The sequence below is a fragment of the Balaenoptera ricei genome, chromosome 9 (assembly GCF_028023285.1).
Source record: "Balaenoptera ricei isolate mBalRic1 chromosome 9, mBalRic1.hap2, whole genome shotgun sequence".
NCBI lineage: Eukaryota > Metazoa > Chordata > Mammalia > Artiodactyla > Balaenopteridae > Balaenoptera > Balaenoptera ricei.
Window position 1 is genome coordinate 95,490,040 of NC_082647.1, and position 27,888 is coordinate 95,517,927.

At 39.0% G+C, this 27,888-nt stretch overlaps 1 protein-coding gene across 2 annotated transcripts in view; it reads left to right on the top strand.

Moving 5' to 3' along the window:
* LHFPL3 (LHFPL tetraspan subfamily member 3) overlaps positions 1-27,888 on the top strand; it is a 597,562-nt gene that overhangs the window by 369,161 nt on the left and 200,513 nt on the right. For both annotated transcript variants that reach the window (XM_059934134.1, XM_059934133.1), the window contains exon 2: positions 17,172-17,408. In XM_059934134.1, the coding sequence (XP_059790117.1) occupies positions 17,172-17,408 (237 nt within the window). The remainder of the gene's footprint in view (positions 1-17,171; positions 17,409-27,888) is intronic.

The window sequence follows — 27,888 nt, forward strand, 5'->3', positions numbered from 1 at the left end:
GCAGGAAGAAGGATGCTTACAGAGAAGAATTAAGGCTTGGGGGAACGTATTCAGCCCTGATACTACCAAGGCAAGCAAGAGTAATTCAAAACCATGAAATGGTGCTTAATTCCAAAAAATGCTAAGAGAGGAGTCTACAGGGACATTAGAGAGGCCAAAGACCTAGAATGTGCCAGAAATAAAGAAATGTTGAGGGAAGAGCAGGAGTATGAGTGCCTAGAACTCTTTTCCCCTTGCTTCGAAGGGCCAGTTTGGAGGGCTGGTGGAAACAACCAAACACCCATCACCATGAAGAAAGACCCAAGAGCAAGGTTCTTGTCAGCCTTTATAGGTCATGTAAACCATACATCACTTCAGGTTTCCAGGCAGTGTTCTAGGATCTGGCACTGAGGAAAGATATGAAGCATCCTCATCTAAAATATGCGAATGGTAAATCATTTTTCCTATTTGGACTCTTTCAAGGAAACATAACTTTCACTGTGGAAACATCCAGTCCTAATATTTACTGTACTTCCAGTAGAAGAGATGAATAACATACCACACTATCGATGATATAGGGAGCTTGAGTTTGAATCTCATTGTCATATAGCAGAGACATCCCCCAACCTCCTCAGTTTGAGACTATACCCCAGTTCCTATTGCTTTTGCTAGAATTATTTTTTTTTAAATCCCTTTTGTCCTCCTTAGTAATTGTAAGTTTTACTGCATATCCCTATTTTGATACTAGTTATCTTCCAAGTCTTAACAGTTATATCTGTACATTTATTTTATATAGTATTATAATTAAATAACCATGTCCCCCCCCACACACACACACACACTCACACACATACTGTTTTACTTAACCTCCTCCAGCTGCCAGTCATCTTTGTCCCAGTCCTCTTCCAACAATTGGATCTCGTTGAAAGAATAATGGTCTGGGACTAAAAATCTTAAATTTTCCCTTTCAGCAAATTTTGAGATTTCAAAGCATAGGTTGGAGGTTTAAGATTATATGTTCAGTTACACTCAGTAGCCTATATCTCCCTTTTTTCCTTATTACAGCAGTTAAACTGGGTACCCTTTTAGATTACAAGTCCCTTGAGAGAAGGAATTAGATGTGTCTTAATCACCTGTTGTCCCCAGAACTGGGACGTAAATAATAGTTACCTGACTGAAGAAGCTGTTTGCCGAGGATATGTAAAATCACTTTATGTCTGGCCATACAAGAATTGGCACCTCTTAAGGCTCTCATCAGCTGTTGACAAGAACTCCCTTAACTGGGAAAGTATTGCTCTAAAGTTCAACAACAGCAATAACAAAAATCGATGAAGTTCCTGCATTTCAGTTTACTGAGATTTTGCTGCCAGTTATTTCTAGGGATGTCATTTTGACAACTCAGGATGCCAACACTTTAAGATAAGTTGGTCCATTTCTTAAAGTTCATGGGAACTCTAGTATTGTTCCACCACAAGACCATTTCTCAGTAATGGGCTTCTAGCCATGTACTGCAATACAAATATCTGTTGATGTGTCCAATTTTTGCATTTTTAACAACCTGCTTTGACCTTAATTGTTGACTGTATTTAATTAAGTCAAAGACCAGTCTTTTGTCAGATTATCTATATCAGTCTCACCAGTTATTGGGTGAATCTTTTTTGGTATTCTGATTTTGTTGTCAGAGGAAAGCTCTGTATTTTCCTGAAATAGTAAAAATTAAACTCTATAATTATAAAATGGTTAAGAGATGGAACAACAGTCAGACTGCCCAAGGTGTCAATCCTGGCAGCTGTGACATTTTCAAAGTTACTTAAGCTCTCTGTTCGTGTTTCAACTTCTATAAAATGGGGGTAATAATAGTACATACTTCATCGGGTTGTAATGAGGTTTAAATGAGTTGGTTCATATAAGAGTGTGTGTGACACAAGTGCTTAATAATGTTAGCTGTTATTTTTACAGTATTAAAATATTTTAGGAAAATGAAGGCACTACAGGTTTTTGCTCCAATTTCCCTGACAAATTTATTTTCTTCAACATTGGTTCAAACTACTCATCTCACTGGAGATTCTAGACTCTCAGAAACCTAAATGATGGCTTTGGCTTTATATAACAATAATAATACTATTATTAATGTCCAGAGATCAGTGCATCTGAATAATGGGTAGGAATTGAGGTACTGAGCTCATGCTACACACTAGACCCATAACTAACTCCATGCAGCTACATCTGAGCCTCCCAATCTACTGCCTGTCTTTGTGAAGATGGGTTAGAGGTGTGAAGGTTGAGCCCACAGGTCGAATACATCAGTACCTAGAGGTTAGGGGACAGGATCCATATGCACTCTTATTCAAACTTCCAAATGTGTCAAATGGCAAAAGTTTCAGGAAATTTTTATTCAGTTCTGTCACTCTGCAGACATCAGAGGTACTCATCTTGATCACCTGCATTTTTAGGAAGGAGGGAGAAAAGATAGTCTTTGGTGGTCACCTCTACAGGTCTGGAGCTGTTGAGATGGCATTGTTTGCTGCAGTTTAGGTGAGTTCAGCCAAGTAGTGTGCTGCTGTGACCCCAACAGGGAGCCAGTGCTGAAAGGGAGAATGTAGGGACTAGCAAGTCTGTGCTTGCACAGAGTCACTAAGAGGAATAGCAAATAGCCCAAAGGATTCCAGAGTTAGGTGTGATTCAAGCTGGAAGCTTGACTATCCAAGGCAGAGAGGTGGCCAAGCAGTGGATTTGGTCCTACCAAGAAGGCCCCCAAGTCATGGCCTTTCTGAGCATTGCTTGCTTTGGTCAAGATAATCCACACTCTTGAAACATGACTCAAGCTTGCCTTTAAGGGCTTAAGCTAAAGAATGTATAACAGTCAGAGACAGGAAAAATATCAGGACTTCAGACAAGCAGGCTCAAAAAAGGTCAAACGTTGGTCCCAATAGGAAAACATAAAGGTAATCAGGAAATCAAGATAGAACCATGTCATGCCCAGAAAACCCAGCAGAGATCCATGGAAGGCCAGCCTTGTGTGGCACAGATGCTCAGGGTTCATCCCTTACAATAGATCTACAATTGACTTTATGCCTCTCAGTGTGGACCACAGTAACTACAAATCAGAAGACAGGAACTAGATTATAACAACATGCCCACTCGCATCACTTTCATTCAACATAGTTTTGGAAGTCCTAGCTACAGCAATCAGAGAAGAAAAACAAATAAAAGGAATCTAAATTGGAAAGGAAGAAGTAAAACTGTCACTGTTTTGCGGGTGATATGATACTATACATAGAAAATCCTAAAGATGCCACCAGAAAACTGCTAGAGCTCATCAATGAATTTGATAAGGTTGCAGGATATAAAATTAATATACAGAAATCTGTTGCATTTCTCTACACCAACAATAAAATATCAGAATGAGAAATTAAGGAAACAATCCCATTTACCATAGCATCAAAGAGAATAAAATACCTAGGAATAAACCTACCTGAGGAGGCAAAAGACCTGTACTCCGAAAACTGTAAGATGCTGATGAAAGAAACTGAAGATGACACAAACAGATTGAAAGATATACCATGTTCTTGGATTGGAAGAATCAATATTGTTAAAATGACTATACTACCCAAGGCAATCTACAGATTCAATGCAATCTCTATCAAATTACAATGGCATTATTCATAGAAATAAAATAATTTTAAAATTTGTATGGAAACACAAAAGACCTTGAATAGCCAAAACAATCTTGAGAAAGAAGAACGGAGCTGGAGGAATCACACTCCCTGACTTCAGACTATACTACAAAGCTACAGTAGTCAAAACAGTACAATACTGGCACAAAAACAGACACATAGATCAACGGAACAGGGTAGAAAGCCCAGAAATAAACCCATGCACCTATCATCAATTAATCTATGACAAAGGAGGCAAGAATATACAATGAGAAAAGACAGTCTCTTCAATAAGTGATGCTGGGAAAACTGGACAGCTACATGTAAAAAAATAAAATTAGAACATTCTCAAACACCATATACAAAAATAAACTCAAAGTGGATTAAAGACCTAAATGTAAGGCCATATACTATAAAACTCCTAGAGGAAAATATAGGCGGAACACTCTTTGAAGTGTGTTGCACACTTGAATAAATTGCAGCAGTATGTTTTGGCTCCATCTCCTAGAGTAATGTAAGCAAAAGCAAAAATAAACAAATGGGACCTAATGAAACTTAAAAGCTTTTGCACAGCAAAGGAAACCATAAACATAACAGAAAGACAACCTACAGAATGGGAGAAAATATTTGCAAATGATGCTACCAACAAGGGATTAATTTCCAAAATATACAAACAGCTTATATAGCTCAATGTCAAAAAAAATAACCCAATCAAAAAATAGGCAGAAGACCTAAAAGACATTTCTCCAAAGACATACAGATGGCCAACAGACACACAAAAAGATGCTCAAAATTGCTAATTATTAGAGAAATGCAAATCAAAACTACAATGAGGTATAACCTCACACTGGTCAGGATGGTCATCATCAAAAAGTCTACAAGCAATAGATGCTGAAGAGGGTGTGGAGAAAAGGAAAGCCTCCTACACTGTTGGTGGGAATGTAAATTGGTACAGCCACTATGGAGAAGAGTATGGAGGTTCCTTAAAAAACTAAAAATAGAGTTGCCATATGATCTAGCAATCCTCCTCCTGGGCATACACTTGGAGAAAACCATAATTTGAAAAGATATGTACACCCCAGTTTCATTGCAGCATTATTTACAATAGCCAAGACATGGAAGCAATCCAAATGTCTATTGACAGATGAATGAATAAAGAAGATGTGGTACATATATACAATGGAATATTATTCAGTGGCAAAAAAGAATGAAATAATGCAATTTGCAGCAACATGGATGGAGCTAGAGATTATCATACTAACTGAAATAAGTCAGACAGAGAAAGACAAATATCATATGATATCACTTGTATATGAAATCTAAAAAAGTGATACAAATGAACTTATTTACAAAACAGAAACAGACTCATGGACTTAGAATTCTAACACACTTATGGTTACCAAAGGGGTAAGGTGGGGGAGAGGGATACATTAGAAGTTTGGGATTAACAGATACACACTACTATGTATAAAATAGATAAACAAGGACCTACTGTATAGCACAGGGAACTTTATTCAGTATCTTGTAATAACCTGTAATGGAAAAGAATCTGAGAAAGAATATATATATATATATATATATATATATATATATATATATATATATATATATATATATATATATATATACACACACACACACGTGTGTGTGTGTGTGTGTGTGTATATTTGAATCACTTTGCTGTACACCTGAAACACTGTAGACCAACTAGACTTCAGTTTTTAAAAAAAGATTATAAGGACACACTACCATGTGTAACATCATGTGGTAGGCAGAATAATGTCCCCCAAAGATGTCCACACTCTAGTGCCTGGAACCTTGTGAATATGTTAGGTCACATGGAAATGGGGAACTAAGTTTGCAGATGCAATTAAGTTTGCTAATCAGCTGACCTTGTGGTGGGGAGATTATCCTGGATTATCTGGGTGGGCCCAATCTAATCACATGAATTATTAAAAGTGGAAGGAGAAGAGGCAAAAGAGGGTCAGAGAGATGTATGTGAAAAGACCCCACTCAACATTGATGACCTTGAAAGAGGGAAAGGGTCCAGGAACCAAGGAATGCCAGCAGTCTCTAGAAGCAGGAAAAGGCAGGGAAATGGATTCTTGTCTATAGCCTCCAGAAAGGAATGTAGCCCTACAAACAATGAGATTTTAGCCCCGTGAGATCTGTATCAGAATTCTGATTTACAGAATTTTATATATATATATATTTTTTTTAATATCTTTATTGGAGTGTAATTGCTTTACAATGGTGTGTTAGTTTCTGCTTTATACAAAGTGAATCAGCTATACATACACATATATCCCCATAACTCCTCCCTCTTGCGTCTCCCTCCCACCCTCCCTATCCCACCCCTTTAGGTGGTCACAAAGCACCAAGCTGATCTCCCTGTGCTATGCGGCTGCTTCCCACTAGCTATCAGTTTTACATTTGGTAGTGTATATATGTCCATGCCACTCTCTCACTTCCCCCTTCCCGCGTCCTCAAGTCCATTCTCTATGTCTGCGTCTTTATTCCTGTCCTGCCCCTAGGTTCTTCAGAACCATAGACCTAGAGTCTGTCATACAGAGTGAAGTAAGTCAGAAAGAGAAAAACAAATACCGTATGCTAACAAAAATATATGGAATCTAAAAAAAAAAATGGTTTTGTGTTATTTTAAGTCACTAAGTTTGTGGTGATTTGTTGCAGTAGCTGTAGAAAACTAATACACATTACAGATAAGGAAATGCTTAATCTAGATTGTGTTTGATTGTAGAATCAACAAATCCTCAGTTTGTCCCAAGTGATATTTCTTTTATGTATGAAAGTCGACTACTCTTTGAAGAATACAAACAGTACCTTGAAGAGGGAGAGCAGGCAGGGTTGTAGGGTGGAGAATGTGTGTTCGTCTTTTTATTCCCTGGAGCCGAACTCAAGATAGGGACCAGTACCCAAGCCCAGATCATGGCTGCTCTAGACTGTTCTCAATTTCCATTCAGAAATTTTAAGCTCTGCTCCTGGTCATATATTGGTCTCTACCAAGAATTAATATCCCTCTCTCTGTCTGGGCAAACAGGAAACTGGTATTCTGGATTCAGATAGTGGTAAAAAAAAAAAAAAAAAAAAAAAATTTTTTTTTTTTTTTAAATTTTTGGCTGCATTGGGTCTTCGTTGCTATGCGCGGGCTTTTCTCTAGTTGCGGCGAGCGGGAGCTACTCTTCATCGCGGTGTGTGGGCTTCTCACTGTTGTGGCTTCTCTTGTTGTGGAGCATGGGCTCTAGGCGCACGGGCTTCAGTAGCTGAGGCTCATGGGCTCTAGATCACAGGCTCAGTAGTTGTGGCACAAGGGCTTAGTTGCTCTGCAGTATGTGGGATCTTCCCCAACCAGGGTTCGAACCCGTGTCCCCTGCATTGGCAGGTGGATTCTTAACCACTGCACCACCAGGGAAGCCCAAGAAAAACAAATTCTTTAGTGAAACATGTTGGAACATGTGTACCATCCTTTCACTTTATTAAATGTTTCTAACTAGCAGAGTTTATCAGTAATTCACATGGCCATCATCTCGAAATTTAAAATACTTTAGATCATCACAGTATTATGACTTCCATCAGCATACCCCAGCCTTGGTTATGAGAGTGGCACATGAATCACAGTAGATTTTTTTAACCCCAAGCAGGAACCTGGGGCCTTGGTTAAAGGGTGAAAGTACTGAACCCTGAGGGCAGGAATGATCCCCAAGGGCAGAGAGCAAAAGCCCGAGCTCCCCGCTGAGGTTTCAGACTTACCCACAGCCCTGCCTGCGGCCATTCTAGCACCTGAGTTCAAAGAAAACCACCTTCTGGGCATTTCACTGGCAGGTTAAGACTAGGTTGCATTTCCTTTTAGTCAAGGGAAGGCATTGTTCTGATTCAGGCATTGTTCTTCAGCTGTCACACCGGTCAAGGTTGTATCTATAAACTTTTGGTTACCACTTTAAGAATTTGAAGTTGAAAGATGTGTGAAAATCTTATGACAGAACATTTAACCCACTGACTTCTTTCACCCTCTCTTGACATGGTTTTTCTCCTCTTCATTTTTGATACCTACTGCCAATTCCAATTCGGTTTCTCTAGGGACAGTTTCTTGTTCTAAACCATTAGCGTTCTCCATAAACATAAACCACTGAAGATTTTACCATAGATTAGTTACAGCCTAACATATCTCAGATTATTTTCCCTAGTCTGAATAAATTGTTTCAAAGGCACAGCAAAGAGAATGGAAGCCTTTAAAAAAAATTTTTTTTTCAAGGAGCAAGAAATAAAGAAAAAAAAAAGGAACTCAAACAATTCGCCACAGTTGTGTTTTTCTTTAGCAGTTTTCTGTTTTAGCTGTAATAAAGCAGACCCTGAGAGTCCACATAACCTTGATCTTAAACATCCAAGTGGTGAGGGGATGGAAAAGAGGAAGTGACACTAAAGAGGAACAGAATAGACATTAGGAACAGTCAGCTCGAAAATTTTGTTATCCAGAGCCCCGTCGTGCCGTTCTGCCTTTTTCAGCGTGGTGAAAGAATAATTCAGTGCCTAGACTAGACCGTGTCTGTCCTGAATGATATTACAAGCCCTCTCTGCAAAGAAAGTGACAACACTCCATAGGTTATGTGACTGTTCTTAAGCTGCGTAGGGACCAGGAGTGAAGCAGAGGGAGATCTGTATGTATCATATCGATATTGATATCAGTATTGATATATTGATTAGATATAGATGGAAGGAAGGGAGGAAAGAGAAGGGGGGAGAAAGGGAAAGAGAGAGGGAAAGAAAGAGAGAAAGAAATATCAGTTAAACTGTGAAAAAACATAACCTGGGAGTCTGTAAATAATGTGTACATGTGTGCGTCTAATGCTCCCTTGAAAGTAAGAGTCTTCCTTACAAAGGATGGTTGGGGAAGCATCCATCTTGCTTGAGCTTGGTTCCACTTCTGACATTTTTAGTGTGTAGTATTTAGTTTTTCCACATGTTTTCTTTGAACAATTAATTTTTGCCATTTGAAGTTTCTAAAGAATTCAAATGTTACGTCAAGAGAATAAAATAAAAAGCGGGCAAGCTGTGTAAAAGAAAAGCTTGCCACCATAAAGCTATATTGGTGACAAATTCTGTTTCAGGCAAGTGTGTACAAATGGGCACTCTGTTTTGGGGGAGTCTGGCAGGTTTGGGAGAGCTCATCCTCACTGAGAAGGAATTCAGTTGCTCCTAAGTTTACCCCTTTTACAGAGAAATGAAATGCTGCTAGCTGGATTGGCATGAGATTCCTGACCTTGTCAGAATCCAGCCAATGTCTGCTTTCCCTGAGTTAGGGCACAGAGCGAGGATACCACCCTCTCTCTGTCTGCTGAGTAGGAAGACATTGAGTCTGCTCAGGAATTACTTTACAAATGCAAGTTATTTCTCATCATATGTGTATGTATGGAGCATCAAGTGAATACAAATATACTCCTAAATGTGAATGATATAAAGTAAATAGTAGATAACCACTCAAACATCTAGACCAGGGCTCCCTGTTTTACAAATAAAGTAGCTTGGCACAAGGAGCCACATGGAAAAGTGCTGGCAAGATAATCATTGGTCTTTGCTCCAGGTGTTACCATGGCTAAAGCAGATTTGCTGGGAGAACAGTGATAGGTGTACTGTTCATATGGCTGTGGAGAAAGATGATATTTTCTTCTATTAAGGTCCTGTGTCTGAAATGTAATATAGATTTTAGCGCTTGAAAATGTTGCCTGAGTCAAGAGCTCTCCTGCAATTTTCAGACAAGTTTGTGACCTGCCAGCATGTTTGGTTTTGCATTTTTTTGAAATGTTCATTAAAACAATGTGTCTATTGAAACTCAAAGAAGTTACTTAAAAGAAGTAAAGCTTCACAAAAACTTTAATAGGACCGAATTGACTCATGTCTTTATTTTTACCTGAAGTAGAACTTATTCTATATGTAAGTAACTGTATGTAAATTAATAAGGTAAATATATTCATAGTCATATATACACATACACACATATATACTCTTAAAAGGAATATATACCTTTTAAGAGCATATAAAATGTTTGGCTAACACATAGCCAAGTTAAAATATCAAGCCAAAAACCAACTTAAAATATCAAGCCAAAAAAAAAGGATGGATTTTTTTTGTGAAATGTGTATAAAACCAAATATACATATATTTATTTATAATTAATCTCATTAATTCCCATTTCACACATTTAGAATTTATAATTACTCTAATGTTCTTGGCACTGCATATAAGGTGAAATTCTGATTAGGTGAAATACTGGTGTAAACAAAAGAAATATTTATACATATAAAAGCTAGCAGTTTCTAAGCATCATTTTAGTAGTAGCTCATGTACTCAATAAATGTCTAATTATAAACAACAAGCACTTTCAAGATTCTGTAAGTGTTCTTAGTAAAAATAAAAATATTCTAAAGTAATTTTGAGACTTTCCTGGCAGCCCAGTGGTTAAGACTCTGCTTCCACTGCAGGGGGCACAGGTTCAATCGCTGGTCGGGAAACTAAGATCCCACATGCCACGCTGCATGGCCAAAAAAAAAAGAAAAGAGTGAAATCTTAAACTCTAATGTAGAGTAATTTCATGTGCATCATTATTGTTGATAAGTAAAGGGTAATAGTGTATGTGGTGTTAGAAGCATAGATTCCAAAGCTAGACTACCTGAATTCACATCCTGTTTCACCACTCATGGGCTTTGTATGACCTTGAGCAAGCTATTTGAAATTTCTGTGCTTCAGCTTCCTTTTTTCCTATATATAAAAAAGAAAATAATGTTGGGGTTGGTGGAGAAGCAATGAATGACAACCCTCTGTTCCCCATCTGCAGTGGACTGAATGTTTATGTGTCCCCAAGATTCATAGGTTAAAACCCTAATCCCAGTATGATGGTATCAGCAGCTGGGGCCTTTGGTAGGTGATTAGGTTCTGAGGGCGGAGCCCCCGTGAATGGGATTCATGCCCTTATAAGAAGAGGCCACAGGGCTAGCTAGCTGCCTTTCCGCCCTGTGAGGGAGGATACAACGAGAAGTCAGCCATCTGCAGCTCAGAATAGCGTGCTCACCAAACCCACCATGCTGGTGCTCTGACCTCAGACTTCCAGCCTCCAGAACTGTGGGACCTTCCCAAGCTCTGAACCAACTAAGAGAGAGAAGAGCTGGCAGATGGAGACCAAATATACCCTTTATAATGAGAAAGCTTAGGTTGAAGAAATGACTCTGGGTCTCTTAGCCAAAAGGACTTCCTAATCTGCACCCCAGAATCAAACATACTTGTCTTCCTACTTCTGGGCATCACTGGAAAATCAAGCCCACCCTGTGTAAAATGTATAGCACAGAGGAGTGGAGTATATTCTTCATGTGGGCAAACTGCTCCTAAGGTAAGGAGAGGAAGGGGCTGGGCTGGTATGGAGAATACCTCTCCTCCGGGTATTCCTCAGGGGACTCACTCCATCTCAGTGGGAAGGAAGAAAGAATGGGATGAGGAGCCAAGGGTATTTCAGGAAAAATCCCTGTTTCTAGAAACTAGAGAAGCCAGGAAGTAGTGCTCTCATGTTTGTCTTAGCTTTATTTGAGAATTAAATGAGATGATGTATGCGCAGTGTGCCCCACTCACGGTGAGCGTATAATAAATGTTAGCTATTTATTATGGTGTGTACTGTTATTAACTATGTCATATCAAGATTTCACGGAGTCTGACTGGATCCAAGATAGATATCAAAAGCCATCTACTGGCGTTCTAGAGATCAGGACTGTATTGTATTTTTAAGTTCTACATTCTGATTTGTAATTATATTTGGCTAGTAGCCCTCAAAATTTGGGCAGATTAGCAAGCTATGTTGTACTTAGTTAAATGTTTTTCCTCATATTCCAGAAAAGCTTTTTCTCCACTATGTAGCTCCTAAGTACAGGTGTGGGTGGACTCCTGATTCTCCCCTTTCTGATTAAACCCGACGGTGTGGGTTTCACAGCTGATTGAGCACAAGGTACAAGTGGATGTATGGCGCCCTTTACTCGGGCAATTAAGGCTGAGCGTCTGTGCAGAGAAGCTTCTCTCATCACACACAACTTTCTAACTCTCCTCTTTTGAGAGCCCGTTGTTTATTTACATTTTCTCTTTCTCCTCTTTCTAAGGTATGTTGTATCTGTTGTGTTATGACCCCAAGTTAAATGCTCATAAAATTATACTGGGTTTAAAACCAAAACTGATCAGGAGACAATTTGTTTTCTCCACTGGACTCTAAACCACAGTACTTTGTCCTGGTTGTCTAGCAACTCAGTTCTCCAGAGGTAAACTGAAGTATAAATACAGTACCTTTTCCAGACGTATGAATACTATGGTTCAGTTTTGTCGGCCGTGTGCTAATGAAGAAACTGTAGGAATGCTTCGTGTCTCTCCTTTACCAGGTGCTTAGAGTAAAAATCCTCGTGTGAAAGTTCCCCCTCCATAGCCTGGCAGCTCTGCTGGCATCAATTTCTTCAATTACTATATGCCTGAATAATTGATAAAGTGAACTCAGGTTCATTTTTTTCACCACGTTCCCTTTGAGTGCTTCAGCAACATGAGGCAATTTATCATGCTTTTTGTGCAACAGTGCGTAGGCTTTTAAAAGAATGAATTTAGACCTTCCCTTCCTGTCCAAAAAATAAGCAGTTCTCAGGTTTGCAGTGTTGAAAGTCCTGATTAGGATAGTTGGTTCAGCAATATCAGCAGGCCCAAGTGACCCAAATCATAGACCCCCCCTATTGCTATTTTCCTCTTGCTTCATTTCCCTTTGGAGAAAGACCCAATTAAAAACAGTTGTGGATTTTTCTGAGGCTGTTTCTTTCACAGAGGTTATATTCAGCTCTTTGGCAAAGAAAAATGCCAGAGCAATTAGTGGCTGTAGGGAACCACTAGCTGTTTGTGTACTATTTCAGAAGAACCCATTGTGGGCAGCCTCTACATAGAGGTTCCTTTTAGAATGTGAATGCTTCCTAGCCATTTGGAATATGCTTAAAATTGAAATCAACAGTCATGCCCTCACAAAGGTGCCTTGATTGTATATTCTAGATTAGAAGATGTCATGGCAGCATTCTGTAAGGACATAGGTTTCTTTTCATCATTATTCTCTGCTCACCTCAGCTTGTGAGCTCTTGTTTCTCTTTAATATTCAAGAATGTTCTCTGATATACTTCTGGAAAACCTGCTGCTGAAATGAAGGAATATATAACTGCGAGTAACTTAGTCATTTTCTAGGTGACATTCTAATAAGAAACCGTTTTTGGATAATAGCCCAGTTGGAACTAATTCTCCACTATCCCTCCCAGTCAGGAAATAGCATGTCCAAGTTAATCAAATGTTCTGGTGCCTTGTATACGCTAATGTTTAGTATAGTGGTGGTGCTGCGTCTTACAGGATGATCAATTTGTAAAGAATTAGAAATAATTATAAAGCCAACAGGAATATTATTTCATCCTTTGTTGACTGAGGCATTAGCCTAGCATCTTGCAGGTACTTCTTAGTCAGGATTACAAACAGCTGTTAGTTTCTAGCGGCTCTACAAATCATGCAGGTTAGTGAGGTTCTGGTTAATAGGATGCCAGAAAACAGAATTTATAATAGCACTCAAGCATTAATGCAGAATGTAATAACCATACCTTTCCAAAGAAACCAACAGAGCCTAAACTATCTTAATGGTTTAAATTAATCTTTAATACACTATAACTTTGGGGAGGGGGCTTTGCCTTTCAAAAATAAAACAGCCAAGTTGGGGAAGTTCGGATAGGGTGAGAAGAAAATGTATATTTGATAATACATTGTCAGAAAATAAAATTTGTTATGCAGTGGCCATCTAGAAGCACAGCTTTCAAAAAGATAGGATTTATTTATTTAAAAATTGGATTTTAATCACAGACTTCACTTACAAAGTTTTAAAAGCTTTTAAATGCAATTGAGTTTCATTTTTTATTATCCTACTATAGAACCATTCAGATTTTCAAAACAGATGAATTTTTTTAAAAGACCAGATCTTTCACTTTAAGAGACAGCCAACAAGAAGGGGGTGGAGAATCCAGTACAAATTCCAGTGCCTTCTGGCCTGAAGGACACCTGGAGTACACCTGTGAGTGGGGGACCTAAACCTTTCTCCCCGGGAGGCCAAAACCCGACCTTGTTATCAGCCCAGGTTTTATCTTAAGATTCCTGTGAACAGCCAACTCCCTTAGACTATATTGAAAATAAAAATTGCACTTCAAAAATTCTATTTTTGTTACTTTCAGCAAAAATACCCATTGCGTAAAATGAAGCACAATGGTATATTATATCCTCTATCTTCCCAGATTCTTCACTTAAAATTTGATTAAGGAAATCATATACTTTGAAGATAGGGAATAATGAATTGCCATTCATATTCTCCTGTGGTTTTAGCTTCAGAGTGTGAATTCTGCCTCTGCTTTTTTTTATTCCAGTATGTAATTCAGAGTTTCCAGAAATGGAAATTTTTAAGATAGTCAGTCTACCCTCAGTGCAAAAAGACTTTGAGAAAAGATGTCTTTGTTGATGTCAGCATTCCACAAACATCCTATTCCAGTGGAATTGTCTTATAATGTCCAATAACCTGTCTGAACTTGAGTCACTTGGTGATGTCTATTAAGTTTAGCAAAAACTATGTTACCATGCTCCAAATGATTCCCATTCATTAAAAAAAAATTGATTTTCCTTTTTTCTTAAGTAATTTTGTCACAAATAAAAATTAAGTTAAAAAGCATTTAGAGTATTTTAGAAGATATTCCATGTAACATAGCTTCCTTAGAGGTGATTTTTCTGAAGTATGGTTTAGATTTAAAAATCTGGGTCTTCCCAAATAAAATTAATTTTCACTCATGGAAACCACATGTTTTTTAAAATACAAGGATGATTACCACTAGAAATGCCTTGGAGAGCATGTTGGTACTGAATGCTAGAAACTACAGAAGGAATGGGAATTTGAAGTATTTTCAAATCATCAACTCCACTTTTTTCTAATCTCCCAAGTACTTGTAATCTGTTGTCAAGTTATAAAAATATTGCCTCTGTTAAATGTCATCGAAGTATGAATCCATATTTAACTAGATTGGTGACCTTTGGTAGTTGTGATGTTGACTTCTGTATACTATATTTTAGAGTATACTGTCTAGGTGCCATAATTTGTTTATTGTTTCATTCAGTTTCCGATTCAAAAGTATTTTATTGCCAACTATCTACAAGGCACTCTTTTAGGTGCTATAAATATGATGACTTAACCAAAGATTCTTTCCTCAGAAAGCTTATAGTCTGTAATTGAGATAATGCTTATAAATAAATAACTGTAACACATGTAAAACAACAACAATAAGAACTTTAAGATCAATGCAGTCAACAGCTATGTGAGTTCAGAGAAGGCCAATAATGTAGTTCAAGAAGAATTTGAGATGGCTCACTTTGTGGAGAATGTTGCTTTTGACTGAATGTTAAAGGATATTTAAGAGTAGAGTATTTAAGGACAGTGGTGGCAAATTCTCCAGGCAAAAGAGAAAACAGAGATCCAAAAACTTGGTGCATGGACAGGGGATCATGTGTATTTCAACCCACGTGAAGTGGAGAGTATAAAGGGGGGGAGGACTGGAAACTAAGTAGGGGCTGGACCGTGGATCTTTGAATACCTAGCTTAGTGTCTGAGTGTTCTTCAGTACCAGTGGGAACCAGCAAGACGTTTTGAGCATGAGCAGTAATGTGGGATCTGAAATACAGTGAGGGTGAACAGAAGGCAGAGGGAAGTTAGGGTTCCTTTTGAGAGATAATGAAGGCTTCAAGTAGGAGTGCCTAGGCGGAGATATTGCACAGGTAGAGAAGAGAAGCATGGCAACATTTGTGGTGTGGGGCAAAGAAAAGAGAGGAATCAAGTGTGACCCAAAGTTTTGAACTATCATCCTGTAAGATAACAAGGAATCCTAAATCAGAGTTCTCCCAGGCAGTCTTCCTTCCTGTCACCCCTCTTGGTATCTGTCTCTTCCAGACCTGTGTTGTAGAGCTGTGCTCCTGTTAAAAAGTGAGATAGTAATTGTCTACTTCTGGCTTGTTCAGTAAGTTGCAGTGAGGTAAGGGTTATATGGGACTTGCTCTTGCCAGCTTCAGGGATTGTTTGCCTCTGATAGTCACAGAACTCTAACTTGGTTGTGCCGTCATAGTCTTCTTTAGTTACGTGCCCTGGAAACAGTAACCTGCTGGGGTGCATAGCCTGCCTCACAGCATCAACGTGATCACTTTCTCCACCCCCATCACTAATCTCCTGGTAGCTTCTGAAATACACCAAGCCTCTTTCCAACATCGGGGCCTTTGCACATGCTCTTGCCTGGAACATCTTTCCCATCTATTTCACATGTCTAGTGCTTTGCCTGCTTTTGGCCTTAGCTTAAAAGTCATCCCCTCAAGAGGCCTTACCTGATCACTTTCTCTAAAGAAGGTCCCACCCGCTATTCTCTATCTGAGCCCTTTGTTTCTTTCTTGTCTATTACTTATTACAACTTACAATTATTTTATTTGCATGCTTACTCATTTTTAGCCTCCTTTCCTGACAGAACATAAAGTCTATGATAACATAAACCATGTCTCTTTTCTTGATGGCTGTATCCCTTGATGGCACCAAGAACTGTGTCTGGTACTCCTTAGGAGACACTCAATAAGCACTTGTTGAATTAATGAGTGAACTACCTATTCAGAATGCTCTATAACCTAACACTGTCATTATTTACCCTCAAATAATTGGATTAAATGTAAAGAGAGTAGCAACAAAAGCCTTCAAATTAACATATTCTTATTTGAAAGTGTTCATATGATCCACATGGTGATATTTGGGAAATAGAACATAAGCATTCTCCTTAAATTCCTGAATTTCCATAAAAGCTCTGGGGTGTCACACTGCGTTACCATGATTTTCGGCCTTTTAAAAAATGAAATAGAACAGAGAATAGACTAGAAAATATCAGAGTGCATTGCATGTGGTAAGTATAGTTTCAAGAAACTTTTTAGTGTGTGTGTTGGAGGTCACAATATGAAACTATTTTTTACTGTGACTCCAAGTCAATATGTGCTCTGGTATTTTCCATGTTATCCTAATCCCTAATCTGGCTGCTATTATAGCTCTTCAGAGCCAGCATTGAATTGTCATTCTGCAGTGTTAGGATTGCCTGTGGCCTATTTGCAGTGGAAGCCTTCTCACAAATGCACTCAAATTCAATTTTTTTTTTTTTTTTTTTTTAGTATTTTCTTATTGATCAACATACCTTAATCTCTCTTATAATGCTCAGTCTCACTGAAAAGTGTGTTCCCAGAGCCCCTTTCACTGCAGAGTGCTGGGCTGCTTTTAAGTTAACCAGGAAAAAATCACTCAGGGTTGGACAGCAGTAAGATTTGCTGGTTTTTACATCAAGAATTTGGACAATGATCTGACACATAGTAGCTATATTTGCTAAAATGGAATTTATGTCAACTCCTTTTCTCTTTTTTTCCTCTCTCTCTAAGCTGCCTGCCTTGTGCTTGGCTGTATGATTTTCCCTGATGGCTGGGATTCAGATGAAGTAAAACGGATGTGTGGAGAAAAGACAGACAAGTACACTCTTGGGGCTTGTTCAGTCCGCTGGGCTTACATCCTGGCTATCATTGGGATTTTGGATGCCCTCATCCTCTCGTTTCTGGCATTCGTGCTCGGTAACCGACAAGACAGCTTGATGGCAGAGGAACTGAAGGCAGAAAACAAAGGTAAGATGCTTTGGGGAACTCTTACCTGGACACCTCAAACACAAAAAATGACACTCTGCTTTCTTTCCCATCTGGTAGCAGTGCATCCCCTCTGGGTCAAATTTGCTGCATTTAAAAAAATTGAAGTATAGTTGATTTACAGTGTTGTGTTAATTTCTGCTGTACAGCAAAGTGATTCAGTTATACATATATCTGCATTCTTTTTCATATTCTTTTCCGTTATGGTTTATTGCGGGATGTTGAATATAGTTCCCTGTGCTATACAGTAGGACCTTGTTTGCCAAGGGGGAGGAGGGTTGGGGGAAGGATGGATTGGGAGTTTGGGACTAGCAGATACTGCATCTTTTAATGGTGTCTAGTTCACAGACTTTTCCCAGACTCAAGACATTTACACAATTAAAATAGTGTATTTTTACGTTTACCTTTCTGAGGCTTTCTGAGTCCATTGTTATTTAGATACAGTTTTTCCAGTTTCTTCCTTCTATGAATTAATGGTTATGAAACAACAACTTTTGGGGGGGGGGTGGGTGTGGGGCGGCTCTACTTGGCCAAACAGCAAGTGCTTTCTCGCCACGTATTCAGCTGTTTTCCAGGTTGAAATAAATGCGTGGGGAGTCTTTGAGAATCATCTATAAACGTCTTTGTTAAACTGCTCACCATCAATATATTTGAATTCAGACTCAACCTCTCAGAAAGAGGTAGAGATACTTGCCACAAATAGTTACAGTTAGATATTTCAGTGTTTACCTAATTAGCTGAATTTTAAAATGTGTTATCTGGGTAATCAAAAGTCCTCAAATTTCTCTTCAAAAAGAAAATGCCTTCTGTAAAACACACACACACACAAACTAGGATAGAAAATAGGACATTGACTAGTGAATGATACATGAATATTATAGTGTGCCAGTAAGAGCTAGCAAGTCGTTGTTCAAGATAAATCTTTTAATTTTCTTTCCACATTTCTAAACCAATTTCTTGGGATAGAATTTTACTGTCTCTGTTTTGTTAAAGCCTTAGGTTCATTAAATTGTTTTGTCTTTATGTTATCTTTAATACTTTGGACTTGTATCAGCACCTTCAACTGAGTGGCTCCTTCTTCTAGCTTTTATTCCTAATTAAGAACTAAATCCATCCTTGAATTATGAAATTTAGTTTATTTCAAATAGTGTTTACTTGAAAAACCCTTCACTGCCTCAACATGCCTCAGATATAAGCATACATTAGTATCTACGTGAATGTCAAATGTAATGATAGTGTAGCAAGCTTTATACTTAGAGCATCACAATTTATGCTCATAAACCATGAACTATAAAGAGATGAATAGAGAAGTCCGGGAGAGCAGCAGGCACCTGAGAGCCCTTTATTCCTCTGATTTATAGACAGAATACATATTAGTTTACTTGGTTCTATCAAAAATATTCTAAACACAAAAATAATCCTTTCATAGGGGAATAGTGCTGAACTTCCTAAAAACACAACTACCTTCCTCTGAGTTGCCTTTTCTAGATGAAAAGGATGATATGAAGATGCTGATTACACTTATAAAGCATGTTGCAGGTTTAAAGTGCTTTCACATGCACTCATTAATTTGGTGCCCTTGGCTATTGTCTTTGTGTCTTGTTGGATGTACACAGACAGGTCTCTGTCCTGTTAACTTCACTTCAAATTTAATAGTAGAGATAGCTCAATATTAGAATAAATTACCTTTCCCTAGAGAATGAATTAAAGAAAACTACTTTGTTCTGCAAATGCTTGATTCCCACCACCACCCAGAATTCTATTTATTCACTGTACAATTCAAAGTTACATTGAGAACCTTTAACTTTCCAGATATCCTTTGACCACATATAAGAAGAAGAAAATTCGGGAGAAAAAAATAACAAAGCCAGGAATGTTTTCACTTGGCCACTGAGAATTCTAACTCAGGATCACACATACAACTGACAATTCTCCTGAATTCATACTTCAGGACGGAACAGGCAGGATTATAGACTAATAATCAACAGTTTCCAAGATGGGTCTTTTCTTCCAGTTGATTCAGTTAAATGTAGATGTCTGATCCCTTCTGTCTAGGTCTTTATTAAAGAAAGCATCATTTTCTACTCAATGATATACTGGAAACACCTTGTAAAAGCATTAATGGGAAAGAAGACTAAAATAGGCCTAAGGTTTAGGGACTATCTGTGAATAATTTTTCTGTGTTCATCATCTTCTCCATTTGAACATATCATATTTGGATGCATTCTAGAGTTTCTTCCATCTGGTTCTGAAGGACTAAAATCAGTAGCAGTTCATCTGTATCAAATCAGATAGATCTAATAAAGCAGCAGAGAACACCAGGCCATATTGATGAAACATTTCAATTCTACCACATTTTTATTTCACAATTGAAATTCCTTTTCCTGGAACTCTGAGAATGTATCAACAGTTCTATTACCCAGGCAGTTCTGATCCATAAACAATAGGGTCTGTAAAAACCAGAGCAGGGTTTTCTAAGCCTTGTATAAAATGTAATCAAACCTGCATGTTTCTGAGAAACAGTAGGAGATTTACAGTTGTTGTAGAGAGTAGCCGTTATTGTTTGTTATTATTTAAACACTTGTTCAGTGTTAAAACTTGCAAAAACTTAGGTTGTCTGAGGGAAAACCAATCAGTGGTTTGTTTGTATGTTTGTGTATGAACGTAGTTTCACTAACCAGTAGTTTAATGGCTTTGAAGTGCATGCAGTAACCAAAACTAAATACATCATTGTTACCTTCTCTCAGATTTCACTTCCCTGAGGATCTGTAAGAATAAGTTGTAATTATGAAATTGGTTATATATAGGTACTTTGCATGGCTACGTTATTATAAATTTTCCCTTATTGAAACATTGTTTTTCACTATCAATTTTTTTTTTCTGATAAAACTAATGTGATATCCTTTGATAGCTAAGGCCTCCTTTGGGTTCCAGGGCAATTCAATGAAACAAGAGGCAAATCTAGCTCATGGAATTTTGGAAGATTTTATAAACTACATGATGCCTTCTGGTATCATGGAAGCAGATAATACCATAACTCAAGCTTTGACTCAGAAGGGGAAATAGGTTATGATATAGGTTATATCACCACACACACTGTAGTATCTTTTACAGTCTTCCAGTTTTATGGCCTGCCAATCATCCTAACAACCTACATCTTATAACAAGTAGCAGGACCATTATAGAAAGAGTAAACCTGCAAATGTGGCATATGCCCCCAGTTCGAAGAAGTTTGTCCTGAAAGGTCTCATTATCATTTCTTCTTCATGTGGCTTTTGTAATCTAATAACACAATTGCCCTGTATATCTAGAAAAGCCACCAAATGAGTTCAGTACAATAAGATATTGCTTAGATCCATAAGTCTTTCCCAACAACCACCCCAATGGTCAAAACAAGAATCACTGTTACAGGGCTTCCCTGGTGGCGCAGTGGTTGAGAGTCTGCCTGCCAATGCAGGGGACACGGGTTCAGGCCCTGGTCTGGGAGGATCCCACATGCCACGGAGCGACTGGGCCTGTGAGCCACAATTACTGAGCCTGCGCGTCTGGAGCCTGTGCTCCGCAGCAAGAGAGGCCGCGATGGTGAGAGGCCCGCGCACCGCGATGAAGAGTGGTCCCCACTTGCCGCAACTAGAGAAAGCCCTCACACAGAAACGAAGACTCGACACAGTCATAAATAAATAAATAAATAAAAAAAGAACGTGAATTTCTAAAAAAAAAGAAAAAGAATCACTGTTACAGACTATATCAGAGAAGGGAAGGGAATGCAGTTCTGACTGTTTCCTTTACTCCACTTACAGAGTCTTAAGGTGAAAGGTGCTCCATAGGATGCTCCAGAGCCATAAATTAACTGTCACAAAGGTGCTGTTCAAAGGGAAAACGGGGAGGTCCACAGATGAACATCTCCACCTCTGTCTCTTAAGATAAATGTCCAATGAACTCACGTCGATCCCATTTTCATGTTCCCATACCACACCTCCCACAGCATTTCATAAGGTCCTCCTTTTCTAAGAGTGTAAATATAATTTAAAAGAGATCTAAGCTGAAATTTATCATAAATTGTGAAATGGCAAAATCTGAATAAAGGAGTTTTAACATTGTTTCACCAAACTGAAAGCAACAACTTTGGTGATGCAAGTGTTGTCTTAGGACAGACTTCTGTAAGAGAGAAAGTTAGTCATCTATGGCTCTCTAACAAACAAACAAACCAAAAAGAGCCCCACTGAAAAACAAAGAGAAGTGGAAACTTTAAATATCCAACTAACTTTATACAGGAGTTGGCATATGCAAGAAAACTCAACTGCATCCCCTGCATTTGGGGAGCCAGCCCTGCAGGCTGTGTGCTGTCCCTGGATCTGGGGCTAGTAGCAGGTGTTCATTCTTGTTTTCGGCGTTGGGCAGCATGATTTCTAAATGAGCCAACAACAGTCGGCATTTAACCTTGATATGCTGCTTAACTGCATATTTTAACACACTGAACTGTGAAGGCAATTTCATTATGTAAAATTAAAGTTTCATCCAGATAAAAAGGATTTGAAATGAAAGCTTCATTTTCAATTTCTTTCATTAATTGTGAAAGGATAAATAATTACATTTTCAAGAGCTTCTTTGCCACAAATATCTCTTTTCTTGTCAGACACCATTCATAAAGAGGTCTGTTTCTGCGTTTATGTGTATGGTCTTTGGAATTGCTTATCAGATAATTGGGGCCTCTCATGAGCAGTTTTAAAGTCACTTTGTCTTCTAGCACTTTAACTTCAGATGAGAAAACATGATTATCCATCAAGAGGTGACTCCAGCTGCCACTTATTTATTAAGTGGTTTAAGCTCTTTTTAATGCTGTAATAGGGGGAGTTAGAATAAATTCATTTTACTTAAATAACTAATTGAGAAATGCTTCAAGATTTTGATTTAAGGTACCATGCCGTGCCATGGCCTCATTGAGGGCGGCAGTGTGGTCTGTGGAAAGAGTGTGCGCTGCCCAGAGCTGGTGTGATGTGACCTGAGGAGCCTTGCCTTCATATCTTAATAGTTCCGGAATTCAGCTTCCTTCTCTGTAAAATGCAGACTTACCTAAATGACATCTGAGGTTTCTTCCAGCTGTAAAATATTCCAATTCAAGGGACACCTTCAGAGGCATCCTTTAAGGATGCTCTGAGAGTCGTAAGAGCTTCCACCCTCAGAGCAATGAATACACTAAAGGCTCTTTTAGGGACTTGGTAGCAATGCAGGGGTGACTAGGAGAAGGGAAAGATAAAGGTCAAGGGGAAGGAGGTCCAGGATGCCTAGGTGTTTCTCCCTCAGCCGTGTACCTCCCCACTGAACCTGCCGTCACAGCCCCACTCGTGCACACCACCGAGAGGAGAATGAGTCAGATTTAGAAACTCTGTTCCGTGCAGAGGAGGCTCCTTGCCCCACTAGATTCCCATACTATGTGATGTCCATGTGGACACCTGGACAGTGAACAAGGCCCCAGATCACAGACACACACTTTTTTTCTGGTCTCAACTCTGGCACTTATTCATCATGTGACTTTGAACAAGTCTCTTAACATCTCAGAGCCTCAGCTTCACTTTCTTTAAAATGGGGATGATAATACCCAGCTCTGCCTCCTCTGTAGGATTGGGAGAATCTGCCAAAAGCATAGATGTAGAAGCAATTTATAATCAATGATATTGATATAGGCTTTACTTATTGCTTATCATTTCCCACATATGACATCATTTCCCCCATATGACATCATTTCCCCCATATGACATCATTTCCCCCATATGACATCATTTCCCCCATATGACATCATTTCCCCATATAACATCATTTCCCCCATATGACATCATTTTCCCCCATATGACATCATTTCCCCCATATGACATTTTAATTGATCTGTGGAATAATCCTGTGAAGTAGTTATCATCATCCTAGTTTTACACGTCAAAAACCGAGGCTCATAAAAGTTAAATATTTTGTGTAAATTTTCACAGCGAGGAAGGAATGGATCCAGGACTCAAACACAAATCATTTTACTTGAAATTTCAAGTTCTTTCTATTACACAACATGATGTAATCAATTCTTTCTGGATGCTGATTCTATTGCTTTCCACTTGACTAGTCAGCCCTGTGCAAGTAAGAGTATAGTCTTATTTTCATTTGGTAGCTTTTAGATAATATTATTCAATCAAAAGTTAAATACACCTGAGAATGGGGGACAGCCTTGATTTAAAACTCACCCTCTTACTTGACTCTGTAACTTTATAAAAACCTGGTGAGGTAAGATCAGGAAGCCTAGGAAAGAAAGTATCTTCAAGTGCTTTGAATTAAAGCTTTAATAAGGCCATAGTGAATTGTCTGTTTCCCAATGGGATTTGAACAAAGGCCTCTTGGTCATCAGAGCATCTCAGAGTGTACCTCTAAAAATATGGCATACATCCTGACACTTTTTCAGAAGGACTCACATCAGTCTCAGAGTTGGAGCAGACCTTAGTGCTCATAGAGTTGTTTTATATACTTGGAGCTTCTAATTCCTCTCCTCTCACTCTTTCATAAGCTCACTCCATTCATGTTCTCACCCCCAGCACTTCACAGACACTGTCTTATGAAGGTCACCCCCAATCTCCTAATTGTTAAATTTCATAGTCAATTATCAATCCTTGTATTGACTTATCAGCAACCTTTCACAGTTGACTACTGGCCCCATCTGAAGGTCTGTCTTTAGCTGGCTTCCAGTAGCTGACCTTGCCTAGATTTCCTCTTGCCTCTGTGGGGCTCCTTGGGCTCAGTATGCTTTGCTGATTCCTCACTATCTATCTCTCCACTCTACCTGTGCTCATATCCCAGGTTATCTCTGCCATGACTTTCAATGACTGCTGTACCCTAATGACTCCCAAATTTAATCCACCTCCCACCTCTCCGATGAACTCTGGTCTCATATACCCAACTGCCTACTTGACACCCTTTTTTAATATCTAAATTAGCTTCTCAAACTTAACAAACTTTCCAAAACTGAGCTCCTTATCTTTCCCACAAAGCCTCCTTCCCCCACAGTCTTCCCCATCTCAGTTCGTAACATCTCTTATTTCTAGTATTCTTATCTACATATTTAAACTTCTAGGCCACAAATATACCTCTGAAAATTTTTTCTCCCCCATAAATATTCTCCAGTAGTTTAGTTGCTTCCTGTTTATCTAGTTAGTTTCCTAACAATGAACCCCTCTAGCTTTCCTCTTATTCATGCTGGAGTCTCTGGTTTTTTTCCACATGCCCTACCTGGAGAAGTACAGGTACCAAATGAAACATTAGTGTTCTTGACTTTCATTCTAGTTAAATCTCCTTGGGGCTCAGTTTCCCTACTCAGACTTGTTTTTTTAGTGTACATGAAACTTTTTTGGCAAGTGATATTTACATTCTTGCTGCATGCTCACTGATTCCATTGTGAGGTTGAAAAACACCCTGAAAATGTAACCTGTCACTTCACTTGCCCCTGGCAAAGGAGACACAGAGCTGTTTTTTTGGGTTTTTTTTTTTCTGATTTTTTTATTGAGATATAGTTGCTATACGATATTATATAAAGATATACAATACAGTGATTCACAATTTTTAAAGGTTATATTCCATTTATAGTTATTATAAAATATTGGCTATATTCTCCGTGTTGTACAATATATCCTTGTAGCCTATTTTATACTTAATAGTTTGTACCTCCCAGTCTCCCAGTCTTACATTTTCCCTCCCCCCTCCCTCTCTCTGATGGTAACCACTAGTTTGTTCTCTATATATGTGTCTGCTTCTTTTTTGTTATATTCACTAGTTTGTTGTATTTTTTAGATTCCACATATAAGTGATATCATACAGTATTGTCTTTCTCCGTCTGACATTTCTCTGACTTATTGTTATTAGCATAATGCCCTCCAAGTCCATCCATGTTGCTGCAAATGGCAAAATTTCATTCTTTTTTATCATTGAATAGTATTCCGTTGTGTGTGTGTGTGTGTGTGTGTATCACATCTTCTGTTTTTAACGTCTGGTAGGGGAGGTAAGGACACAGTGCCAAGCGGATACTGCTGAGATAAATAAATGTTGAGATTACTTGCAGAAATAGGTGTTCTATTAGTGCTTTACAAAATATGACCACCCTCCCCCCCAAAAAAACCCCTGCAAATTACATTTTTTTACTCCAAGTTTCTTGACAGCAAGGACTATGTCTTATTTATCTGTTATATCCAGTATTATAGTTCTCAGCACATAGTAAATGCTTAATAAATTTAAGCACTTGTTATTATTACTTTTATTGAATCAATTCCATGAAAGAATTGTGTAAGTAAATGTCCCATTTAACATGTTTCCTGCACATGAAGCAGTTTGTCTCTTACTTCATGGATTGCAAAGGAAATAAATTTGCCTGCATGTTACACATAGATACATATTTTTAAAGAATCAGAGAACGGCATGTTGGAACAATATACTGTAACTCTGCCACTCAGCAAATCAGTGTACCTCTTTAGGCCTTATTTCAACAGGCACAAAAATGTACTCTGTGCTTGCTGTGTGCCGAGCAATGGACAAAACCACAGCGGTCAACTCATCAAACACTTCCTCCACACCTCATGTGCGCCAAGCCTCGTGATAAACACTGAGAGTTCCAGAATGAGTGGGACAAGGTTTGCCCTCAGTCTCTTTGGGGAGAACATGTAGTGTTATAGGTACTAGGTTATATTTCTGAGTTCCAATCCCGTTCTCGTAGCCATGGCTTCACCAGGTCACTTTGTTGGTACCACCTCTGTGAGTGCATGCCGTCCCTGACAGCTGCCTCACTCCAGCGCCAGTGAAAGATGATGCTATAATAAGCAGAGACTGCTTCCCAAGGACAATTTGACATGCAAGGTTTCATCTGCTGAGAGGCTTTAAAAAAATCAGCTTGTAGAAAAAATCAGTGAGTCTATTAGTAGTAAATAAACAAAGGAGAACACAACTGTGAAGAAATGAAAAAAATGCAGTAGATATGTTGCGGACAGGGACAAGTCAGAAGAGAGAGGTGGGGAGTTCTCACTTACTGCTAAAGCATTCGTTTTAGAGCAGCCTACTGAAAATCTAAACTCCAGAAACTGTTTTGGGGGAAAGTCCATTGTACCGCCGACGTTATCACCCTTGAACAATGTCTTTCCAGTCAGTCAGCCAGCGGATCCTCAGCAAGTGCTGTATTTATGCATTGCATTGACTTTTGCTTCCTGCTCTGCTGCACACGTAATCTCAGCCTCAGATTTGGTGGGGAAAAATCGGTTTGGCCTGAGTAGATATCATCTCCCTAACTTAACTTCACCATGTCACCTTTGATGATGTGTCTGGAATAACCAGGAGATGAAATGTGAATTCTGGCAACTGCCATGCAATGCTGTCTGCAAGTCAATGCGCTGTCAAGCCCACAAGAGCGAGAGTGACGATGTTGTCAAGAGATGTGAAGGGCAGAATTCAACCAGGGAGAAAAGCAGCTGTGGTGTTAGTGTCAGCCACCCCAACACATGTTCTGACAGAACCGCTAGACAGGCCGGTCGCTGGAGAGAAGCCGGACACAGCCCCTCGCGGCAGCGCGTGAAGCTGCGGTGCTCACTGAAAGGAGGGCTCCGATCCGGAGCCCTTACAAGGGGCAGCTTCTCCAAAGAAAATCTAAAACACTGTGCCTTGTCCCAGAGAAGGTGACAAGCCCAGAAGAAGTCACATGAGCAAATTCCATCTGCTCACCTGATAGCTTCTCACCAGGGGCTGGCCTTTTGGTGCCAATGCCAACAAACAAAATGAACCAGATGTTCTCTGACTGTCCAGACAGGAGAAGTGCAATTGTCTGGGCTCTGGGAGCTTTGTTTCCAGTTCACCCATTTAAAAAAGAAAAAATAAGAAAACCCTTTCCTGACCTTGGTAAGGGGGGCTCAAAGATGCTATGTAGATCAGTACATGGTAGCAGATTACCAGATGACACTGTCTTGAAGTTTCTTTTTCAGGAAAATCCTCTAAAAGCATGGGTGACTGTTTGGTTTTTTGTTTTTTCTTTTTTTTTTTTTAATCAAACTGAGAAAAAGTCTTAGTGGTGGGCTTAATAACTCTTCAGATGTTGGGTGAATGGCCAACTCTGTCCTCTCATCTGTACTGGGGTGCGGCGGGGGACAGGGTCAAGCTAAAGAAATGTTGAAATATAATCACAGAGTGAGAACTTGTAGTCAGAAATCACTTGGCTCTTTACAATCACCTGGGGAGCTTAAAAATAGATTCCAGTGCTTGGGCGCCACTGCAGAGATTCTAATTCAGTTGGCATGAGGTGGATCCAGGTATGAGAACTCCTCAGGAGGTTCTCAGGTGCAGCCAGGGCTGAGGACCGATGGCTTCACCCAGCGCCCTCGTTTTACAGATGAGGAAGCTAAGCCACAGAGAGGGGAAATAAAGATCATCTCATCAGTCTGAATTTTTATAATTAGAA